The sequence below is a fragment of the Lontra canadensis genome, unplaced genomic scaffold (genome assembly GCF_010015895.1).
Source record: "Lontra canadensis isolate GAN:19392208 unplaced genomic scaffold, GSC_riverotter_1.0 scaffold66, whole genome shotgun sequence".
Lineage (NCBI taxonomy): Eukaryota > Metazoa > Chordata > Mammalia > Carnivora > Mustelidae > Lontra > Lontra canadensis.
Window position 1 is genome coordinate 5888281 of NW_022631060.1, and position 10252 is coordinate 5898532.

Here is a 10252-nt window from a genome sequence, read left to right on the forward strand (position 1 = left end):
GACAGACGCAGCCCATCGGCCTCAGTATGTTTCTGGTACCGAAAGCTGGCTGCATACTGACTGGGCAGGTTGGGCTGAGTCTACCAGGAAGGAGGATGGGAAGAAGGAATTCCAAGTTGTGACAGCAAAAGGATAGCTGAGGGATGAGTGTCCTCTTTCTGGGCCCATCCTCCCTCCACCACTCAGCCCAGCGTGAGCTTGCTCTCGAAGACTGTAGACCAGCACCAGTGGGTTCCCTGGGACTGTTGCCTGGCCTGCAAGGGTGGGTCTGGCAGGTCTGGGGACCTTTGAGTTCAAAAGGCAACAGTCTGTGAAGGTGGAGAAGGAGAAGGGGGCCCAGGACGTGAGTGGTCCTGTTCTCACCATTCCCAGCCAGGCGGTCCGACGAGGCCTCGTGGTCTGCACAAGGTTCCTTTAGGATTACAAGCCCCGTTTGGTAGACGTCTGTCTGTACTCCAACCCCGACCTCTCCACAGGACTCCACACACTGACAGGCAAGTCCCCATTCCCAGTGCTTGCCAGTGAAAGGACCTGGCTTTGAACCCAGAATGCTGGATCAGGGGCACCTGGGGGGCTCAGTGGGTTAAAGCCTCTGCCTTCGGCTCAGGTCATGATCCCAGCGTCTTGGGATCGAGTCCCGCATCAGGCTCTCTGCTCAGCAGGGAGCCTGCATCCTCCTCTCTCTCTGCCTGCCTCTCTGCCTACTTGTGATCTCTCTGTCAAATAAATAAATAAATAATCTAAAAATTAAAAAAAAATACCCCCCAAAATAGTTTCTATAAAAAAAAGAAAAGAAAAGAATGCTGGATCAGCTCACCCGCACTTAACCACTAGGTTAAGCGGCCTCTGAGGAGGCAACCACCCTTTTCTCTCCTGGATCTCTCCTCTGTCTAACCCCCAATTTATGCCTCATCGCTAAAGTCCTTCATCATTCATCCCCAATCCACTGCTCCAGCCTCATCCTCTTCCCTCACGCTCTCTCACATCTTAGGGGCTCCCCAATCCCCCCAACCAGAAGTCCCCACTGTTCCCTGAGTTTCCTGAAAATGCTGTGTCCATGCCACGGCCTTGCTGTCTCTGCCTGGGACGCCCCTCCCCCACCTGGGCCTTGTGTGTGTTTGCGGGGGTGGGGGGAGACACAACAAAGACTATGACTCATTTTTCCTTCCTTTGAGGCCCCGCTGAGGGGACACTTCCTCAGAGGTGCCACCTTGACTTTCCAGAGCATCGTTTTTGGGAATTTTACATTCCACACTTCTGCAGGGCCCTCACAGACCCCATCCCATGTTACATTCTAGTTCCCATGGCCTTGGGGTGGGGACCTGTCTCCTTTGTGTCAGGCTCACCAGACCAGCCAGGGTCTGGCACAGTGAACAGTAGTCAAAGGAATGAACCCTCCCTTGGGGGTTCTGCCCTGTGGCTTTATTTCAGCCCCCAAGGTCCTATCTCCCCTCTGAGCAGGGAACCCGTGCTAGCTGCTCAGTGAACAGTCCTGGCAGGCGGGAGGGCACGTGGGCAGAAAGGCCAGTGCCTCTAATGGCTTCGCTTTTCTCTGGTCTGGGCAGGATAGTACAGGCATGTGATGAGGCAGGACTCTTGTCCATCCCTCCAGAAAATTCACCGACTGCCTCCCTGAGGCTCCATTTTTGAGAAGGGGTAGGGCTGGGGAGGCAGAGGACCCCAGCGGAGGGGGAGAGCGATAGCTGTTCACGCAGCCAGGTGCTCTGCCCAGGAGCACAGGCCACTGTGTGGTCAAGGGGACCCAGCACAGGGATGCCCATGAATCTCCACCCCTCTCAGGGCCTCAGTTATCCCATCTGTCAAATGGGTACCATCAGCCCTACCCCCCCTGGCTCATCAAAGCCAATAGAGCTGAAAGCGCTTTGGAAATAAAGACTCAGTGAACCAATTATACAAATGAAGAAGGTTGTTATTAGACCCAGGAGCAGGGTTGGAGGGAGGAACAGCCAAAATGTGGAGTAAGTGCTTAGGACTCCTGCCTTGAACCTCTTGAAGGAAAGAGAAGCAGGTAGTGGGCAGGAAGAACAGCACCTACAGGGAGGAGGGAGGTGGGTGCTGGGTCCCAGCTCTGCCACGGACCAGTCATTTCCCCCTGAGACTTGGTTTCCTCACCTGCACTTGGGGAGCGCACGATCCCTGCCTGGCTCCCCCCAAAGGTCTCAGTGTGACTCGGGGATAGAAGAGCTTTGCACACTGTAAAGAGACGTGCACCCGTGAAAACCCACTGCAGCTCCGAGACCGAGGCCCAGCCAGGCTCTGGGGAGTGGAGACAGTTATGTAGGTGTTGGCAATGAAAACACTGTTTGGGACCCACAGGGTCCCGTGAGTACCCTCAGATCCCTAATGTCTGCTCCTTCTCCCTGCTGCCCTCAGCTTCCCTGGCATCCTCTGCCCTGGGGTCTGAGAGATTTGATCCTGGGGTTACTGAGGCCTAGGGAAATGAGGAAATCCCCACTCCCACTCTCAGCCAGGGGCTGGGCCCCACCAGCCACACTCTTGGCAAGACCCCACTGGTGGCCTCCCATCCCCACAGGTTAGCAAGTGCATTTCTTGAAATTAACAGATATACTCTTGGCCCTCTTTTCCCTGATTGGCGCCTTTGGGATGAGGCCTTGTGCGTCTCTAAATAGTCCGTCTCCGTGTGTGGGCTCCATTCCTGGGTGAGGGTCAGAATGACCGCTGGTGAATTTTTCCTTGCAGCTCCCGAGTGGACACCAGCCAGGGAAGGAGAGCAGCATCCCACTTCCTCCTGGCACCTCCAGACCAAGGGGCCCCCGCCCAGCAGAGGCTTGAACCTGGCTCGCCATTCCCCCTGCGTTGGGGTCTCAGCTCCAAAGGGGCAGCGAGGAGAGAGCTGTGGGCGAGCCCTGGACGGAACACTTCAGAGCAGAGCCTTGAAGAGGAAGGAAAAGGCGGCTCCACAGGAGAGCCCCAGGGCCAAGAAGAAGGTCATGAGCGTGCCAGCCACCTCCCTCTCGTGTGGTAGCACCTGCCTAGGACACACAAGAGGAGGAACTCTTAGGGGACACCAGGCCAAGTCTTGACCCAGCACCAGTGCCCTCTGCTCCCCTTACAACAGGGCGCCTGAACTCTAGTCTGGGCTGACCCCACCTCTCGGTCACCGTAACTAGGCCCTTCTCTCTGGACTTCAGTTTCCCGATCTATCAAGCCAGGCCCCTGCCAAGGACATCTCTCAGGCCCCCGCAGGCCCAGTTTTAGAGGATTCTAGATTCCACTGCCTTTGAGAGCCACAAAACGTCCCAGGCTTGTCCTCCCTGTCACCTTTACTCTCTCTGGATTCTCAACTCCATTGTCCCTAAAGTAAATAGCCCACGATCCCCCACTGGATCAAGACATTAGCTCCACGTTCAACTGAGAATTTGGAGAGGCTTTGGGGCCTAGGCCCAGAGGGGAGGCTCTGGAAGTTGTCCCCGGGCTATTTCATTGGCAGGAATGTGCCTCTCCATGCCCCTCACCCCCCAGCCACCCCACCTGCTCAGGCTCCGTCTCCCCAACTCCTGCCCTGAGGCAGGCTCAGTGTGCCGGGGCGGGGGGGTCACCAGCGAGGCCTAGAGACAGCTAGGGCCAGGCTGGCTAGAAGCCGAATGGGCCTCTCTCCGCTGACCCAACTCCCCAGCCCCAGGCCCTCCCTCCTGCCCCCATACCTGGGCGCCAGGCACATGGTGAGGGACATCAGATAACCATTGGATACAGCGAAGAGCAGCATGAAAGTGATGAAGTAGGCATCCTGTGGGAAGAGGATGGGCAGCCGGGACCTCTCGGGCACGTGGCACAGCATGAAGAGTGGCACGAACAGGATTCGCAGGCCGACAAGCAGAGGCAGCAGCCGGCTGTCCTCGTCCGGCTGTGGCAGAAGCTGGGCTGAGGGCCGTCCGTGGGAGCCCTCCCCGGCTGGACTCTGTCATTTGCCCTGACCTCCTACTGTGTGTGCCGGGGAGGGCCCAGCACGGAGGCTTCTGGAGGGTGAGGGGCTGGGCCGAGGCCACCCAGCAATCAAGGACTGGCTGGGGGCTAGCCCCCTCCATCCCTTCTGAGCTCAGGTTGGCCTCTCTCTGTAGCAGAACTGGGGGAGACCTTACATGGCATCTTTGGTTTCCCAGCTAGGCTCCTCCAAGGACGCCTGGGGGTTCCACAGACCCCTCTGGGGCAGGTGGGGTTGCTGAATGAGATTGGAGGCTGGGGATCCAGACCCCAGCCCAGCTGGGATCAGAGCAGCTTCTCTTTGGTCTGCCTCATTCTATCTCCTTGGAAGACTTCATTTAGAGAAGTAGCACCCTGGCTAAAGGCAATCCAGACACTCAGAATCTTGTCCAACCTCTCACATGGGACAGGAACCTCCAGGTAAGGTTCTCTGGGCTGGATGCTGGGGACACAGGTCAATTGGACATGACTTCTGCTTTCAAGGAGCTCATTGTCCAAGCCCTGCTTTGCATACCTCCAGGGACCAGGAGCTCACTACCTCTTGGCCAGCTGTTCTGTTGTCAGACCTAGATTGGTCCGACTTTGGGGAGATCATCTTTCTGGGCTCTTTCACACCCTCTGATCCCCAGCTGCTTCCTGGAAGTGTCAGGTGCCCCCAGCCCAGGTATGCTCACCCACAGGAAGTAGGAGGTCAGGCTCCGTCCTACCCAGTCCATGATGTTGAAGAGAAGGAAGCAGCAAATGGGGTTGAAGAACCGACCTGGGAGAGAAACAGGGCTCATCCTGGTCCCTCCTCCCTCCCCCCTCCTCCTCCCTTAATTCCTCTGTCCTCCTCCCTCCCTCTCCCCTGCCCTGCCCTCTTCTGCTTCCCAGCACTCACTCCACTTCCCAGGACTGGTGGAGCTGGTCACCATGGCTGTGATTGCAGGGAACACAGACAGAGTGACAGTGAAGACAAGCACGAGGCACAGCGCTGTCAACCAGATCTGAGAGCCAGAGGCAGTAGTGTAAGTAGGCGGGGCCAACTAGGGCCCCAGACGCAGCCCCAGCCTCCAAGCACTGGCCCCGGAGGCAAGACACCCGAGGCCTGGCCTCGCTGTGTTCCTGACCCACTATGACTCTGGCACTTTGAAGTGGACCAGGGGAACATGAAGGCCCCACTCCATTTTAAGGGTCTTTAGAGAGGACTGGAGAGACTAGCTCTCTCTTCCCCAGGGCTGGTGGTTGGAGGCCACATCCAAGCCAAACCTTTTGGAAGACAATGAAAACTGAAGGTTTTCCTGGCTTCTGGGGCTCCTCAGGCTCCAGCTCTGGCTCCTTCTCAGCGTCCAGATCCAGAGTCAGGGCTACCTTCTGGGGGCTGTTGGGAATACCGTTCTTCTCATCTGGGGCAAGAGGGGAGGTCAGCGTCATGCCTGTGGCAACCAGGCTCCATGGAGAGTGATTCCCAGCAGTTAAAACAAGTGGCTCTCCTCCAGCCCGGGATGTAGGCAAAGAGAATTAACCAGGGAAATATGCTAAGCTACTTCTTAGGAAGCACATTTGTGTGTCGGGCAGAGTTAAGCACCTTAAACGGATTATCTCCCTGCTACTCCTTTCCAGATAAAGAAACAGAGGCTCAGAGGGGTTAAGGGACTTGCCTAAGGTCACCCAGCTTGGATGCCGTGAGGCCGGGATTCGAACAAATGCATTTGGACCCAGAACTAGCGTGTTGGCGCTCTACTGTCTCCCCATTTTACAGAGGGGGAAACTGGCACTCTAAACCAACAGGGATGGCTCTGCTCCCACTGGGTTTCTTCTGGGTCTGCTCACACGAGTCTACTAGGGGTGAGGACTCCAGCTGGGGAGGTGTCCCAGAGGGGAAACGCTTCCCTGCGGAGGTAGCTTCGGCCTCCCTTGGGTAACCCCCCACCCCCCCACTGTGCGCCGCCCCGCAGGGTCCTGAACTCACCAGACTGGAGGAGCTCAGCTTTGGTCTCCAGCTCCTGCCCTGGCGCCTGTGACGGTTTCTTGGCTAGGTAGTAGCGGGCAAACTCCTGCAGAAGGAAAGCGTTGGCCCTGCCTGGCGTGGCGGAGGCATCTGGCTCCCTCTCCACCCTGTGGACTGTGAGGCTGGAGTCCCCCAGTGGCTGACTCCTCTGGGGATCAGGTCCCTTCCTCCTCCTCCCCTGGCCTCTCGCAGGGCCTCAGACTCAGAGCTGTATCTGAGATGCTCTGAAGTGGGGCCTCGAGCCCAGTACCAGGCTCACCAGGTGGGGCAGGCTCAGGTAACACAGGATGGACATGAAGATGCCCACGCAGGGTGTGATGAAGTACCCCAGGGCGGAGGTCTGGGCATCCACGCCACCTGTGCAGAAACTTTAGCTGCAGAGTGGAGGGGGCTGGTCCCGCTGGCTCCCACGGCGGGGTAGGGGCGGGGCTAATGACTCTTGTCCCACTTCCCATCATGCACTTCTCAGATTCACCTCCTGGCCTCTTCCACTCTGCTGGCTGACAAAACTCAGGAACCCGTGCAGGGCCCCGGCCCAGCCCTTTGCTTCTTTCATTCCTTCCTACTTGTCACTTTTGTTGAGCACCTATTATGTGCTCATTTTTACTGCAGGCTCCCTACAGTCTGAGGACAGAACTCTTAAGAAGCATTTCAGTGGGAAAACTGACACAGGTGCCCAGTGCCCCTGGCGGGGGAGCAGTGGAACTAGGATTCCAACCAAATTTACCTGAATCTTAAACCTGTCCCCCCTTCCCTGCACCCCAGGCTGCTGCCACTTACCAGCGTCAGCCTCAGGAATCCTGTCCCAGGCCCCAGGTTAACCCAGCCCTCACCTGATCATTCTCTCACTATAGGGCCCAAGAGCCCCACTCCCTACCCCCAAACCCAACCCCAGCTCACCATCACCTCCATCTCTACCCAGAACCCAAGGCATCTCACTCCTAGCACACTCTGTCTGCTCCCCGGAATCCCAGAGGCCACTTCCGCCCCCCCAACCCCCCAAGTCCACTCACTGGCCATGGACATGAGCATGGCCAGGGCAGCGAAGGTCCCAGCCAGGCCCTGGCCACTGAGGAAGAGGGTGCTGTAGGTGGAAGGCATGGTGCCCAGCTGCCCGAAGAGACTGCCCTGCAGAACTGCACAGAAGGCTGTGGAGGGAGAAGAGCGGGGGCTGTCGCTCAGTGAGGCAGGCCTTAGAGGCTGCCTGGAGGAGGCGGTGGCAGGGTACACAGGAGACCCTGGACTAGGTCAGGCAGGCATCAGACTCTGGGCATCCTGGTGTAACACCGTCCCATTCATTCTTCTTCTCAGGTGCAGCCACAGGCCTGAGGGACTAGGGGCCAGGAGACCTGATCTTAGGTCACTGTGGGTTTGGGACAAGTGACTTTTCCGTTCCCGCTGGGGCTCAGTTTCTCCTGAGGGATAGGAGTGCAGCTGCTGCTGTCTTGGGCCCTTTCAGTTACAAAGAAGAGGCTCAGCTGAAGCCCTGGGTGCAGGGGGTGGGGAGGTGGGGAGGTGGGGAGGGGCAGCGGTGCTCACAGTTGATGAACCAAACAGACGCCATGGTGATGGAGAAGAAGGGCCCAGGGCTCATGTCCACCTTGACCAACGCCGCCGTCAGGGCAAAGAGCAGCAGGATGACCAGCAGGCTGCCCAGAATCCGCACCGTCTCAGGGACGCTGCTCAGAGGTAGGGGCGGAGTGGGCATTGGCTGAACCCCTGGCCCGGCAGGGGGAGGCAGGCAAGAGATGGAGCCCAGGGTTGGACAGCGGGAGCTGGATGGGGCATGCAGGGGGAGTGGAGGAAGGATGGGAGGTCTTCCCTGGGCCCAGGGATGGATGGAGTTCCTTAGCAGGGGCGGTGGAGGGACCACAGAGGGGCAGCCTGCAGGGAGCCCGAGGGGCGGGGCCTCTCACCACTGGTACAGGAAGGAGTTGAGGAGTGTGAAGAGCAGCAGGGGCAGCTGGGACAGCAGCGTCACCCAGTTGTTGAAGTTGAAGGTGTCAGCAGGGCCGGTGTGGTTGCTGTCCAGGGTCCCGGTGGTGGTGTTGGCCCCTGCCAGCCGGCCCTGGAAGTACTGCCAGGATGCCAGGGGAGGGGGTACAGGTCACCCTCCGACTTACCCTGAGGAACCCGCCAGCTTTTCCTCTCCGTCTCCTCCCGTGCTTGCCATTGCTCAGTTAAAATCTGCGGGAGCTGTCTGTCCTTATACAGATCCTAGCACCTGGCACACAGTCAGAGCTTGATGAATGTTCCCTGAATTGAACAGCTGATGTCTGGGACAGAGCCCAAGCCCTAAGAACCCCCAGCTTGGGACTTACTCCATCTTTGAATCACCCCTGCTCTGCAGAGCCCTGGTTCCAGCCTCTACCCCCGTTCCTGCAGCAGCTTCCAGATTCCTGAAGATTAACTGAGTGGCTACTGTAAGCCAGGCCCGGCCTAAGTGCTGACCAACTGTATTCCCTCTGGAACACACATTCTTTAAGCTTCTGCTTAACTTACTCCTCCCCCCTACCCATGGTTCCCTGTTGCCTTCAGGGCAAACCCCCAAGATTTTGAAACAGCAGTGGGAGCCCTTCAGAACCAGATCCTGACCTCCCTTTTGTGTTGCATCTCCTGCTCCATCCTGCTAAGCTCTAGGTTCCCAGGCTCTGGCCCTTTCTCTGAACAGGCTGGCATTCCCCTGCCTGAGTGCCTTTGCAAGGCTGTCTTCTCCACTTGGAATGCCTTCTCCCTTTCCTCCTGCTACCTTCCAACCCCCAAACACCCATGCTTTACCTACCCTTCTCCCAAGTTACAAATCACCTCTTCTATGAAGCAGAAGGAATTACTCCCTCCCCCACCCCCACCGGGGACCCAAAGGACTTTGCTCCAAGCCTGGAGTGGCAGGTGCCCTATTAAATTATTAATAGCTCTTTGGCACCCAAGTCTTTTTCAAGACCAGGGGCTGATTTAACTTTGGGTCTCCAGGGCCCAGCAGAGAGCCAGACACTGAAAAGGCATCTGGAAAGTTGCTGCACTGAATATGTATGAACAACTCAGTCCTAAAGAGAATACAAACCCCACATTTCTGCCTTCCCTTGAGAGAATGCAGGCTCCAAGAGGGCGGAGGTTTCCTCTGTTGTGTTTCCCCCTATAGCCCCAGTGCCAAGAACAGGGCCTGGTTCACAGTAGATGCACATTATTAACTGTTTGTTGGATGAATGAATATAATTTGTTTTTATTCAATGAAAACCAAAGGCTTGGATAACCCACTTTGGGAGTGGATTAGCCCAGGAATGACTAGCCAGGGAATAATGACAAACGGGGGTGGTGGGTGGGTAGTTCTTGGCTAGTTCCACAGCTCCCGCCCCCGTTGGTGGCCTTGCCCCTCTAGGATCTGGGCGTCCCCGAAACCTTGACGTTTCCTATCTGTGAGCGGGGCACCTCCCCTCTCTGAGGCTCTTTGCTTCAGCGGACAAACGCGCAAACAGGCATAATGAGGAGTCAAAGGCGGCGCGGTGGGAAAGCGCCTGGTACTCCTCGCGTCCAAGGCGATGGTGGTTGTGGCCATGAGGCTGGGCACTCTAGCCAAGTCTCACCGGGATGGCCGTAATGAAGAAGTTCCAGGGAAGGAGCGTGCCCAGGCCCAGGATAAAGAAGCTGATCCCGACCAGGTGGTAGCTGTGGAGATCAGTCAGAAGGTCACCCTGAGGACGCATCGCCTCCCCGCCTCCCGCCAGGCCGCCCCCTCTGCAGAGCGGACTACAACCCCCATCACCCTGGCTCAGGTAGCTGAGGGAGGAGACTGATGGGAATTGTAGTTCCATCTAGTCTGCTTTGAGCCTTGGAGCGCCCGAAGGCAGCGGGTCTGCGCTGGCCATCGCCACCCGGATCCCCGTCCGCACCCCACCGGGTCCCCAACTCGCCTGTCTTGTGGGGCGTCTCCTCGCGCCATGGCCGCCCAGAGGGATGAGCCGGGGTAGGAGGGAGGTGGCGCGCTGCACCTGCACCTGCACCTACGCCGGGGCCCGAGGGCCGGGGGATCCGGAATACTGAGTCTTGTGGGCGGCGGACAGAGGGAGGGGGTCGGGTCTCCCCGAAAGGGGCGGGGGCGAGGCGGGAGCAGGGGAGGAAGGCCGGGACGGATTTCCAAGGGTGTCAGGCTTTTCGGGCTCGGACCTCGCTCCGCCTCCGGGGCGGGGACAGAGGGTCGCACCACACCTCCCCACCTCCTCCTAGCCCGGGCTCTGGACTCCAGCTTTGGACCCGCTGGAGCTCGAGGACCCACGACTACCCTCGTGGTCCCGGGCGGCTCAG

At 58.1% G+C, this 10252-nt stretch overlaps 1 protein-coding gene across 3 annotated transcripts; it reads right to left on the reverse strand.

Moving 5' to 3' along the window:
• Nucleotides 1-1912: 1912 nt before the first annotated feature.
• Nucleotides 1913-9941, reverse strand: SLC29A2 (solute carrier family 29 member 2). Of its 3 annotated transcripts, none has more exons than XM_032879551.1 (12): nt 9862-9941; nt 9535-9616; nt 7870-8030; nt 7493-7632; nt 6967-7101; nt 6213-6310; nt 5915-5999; nt 5212-5348; nt 4844-4949; nt 4638-4723; nt 3687-3769; nt 1913-3014 (listed from the first exon to the last, which is right to left on the reverse strand). In XM_032879551.1, the coding sequence occupies exons 1-12, from the start codon at nt 9888-9890 to the stop codon at nt 2903-2905; spliced, it is 1254 nt and encodes a 417-aa protein (XP_032735442.1). In that variant the 5' UTR covers nt 9891-9941; the 3' UTR covers nt 1913-2902. The 3 variants fall into 3 exon arrangements, with proteins under 3 accessions (XP_032735442.1, XP_032735440.1, XP_032735441.1); XM_032879549.1 differs by having other exon boundaries at nt 3687-3886; XM_032879550.1 differs by having other exon boundaries at nt 2864-3010; nt 3687-3886.
• Between the last annotated feature and the right edge of the window lie 311 nt (nt 9942-10252).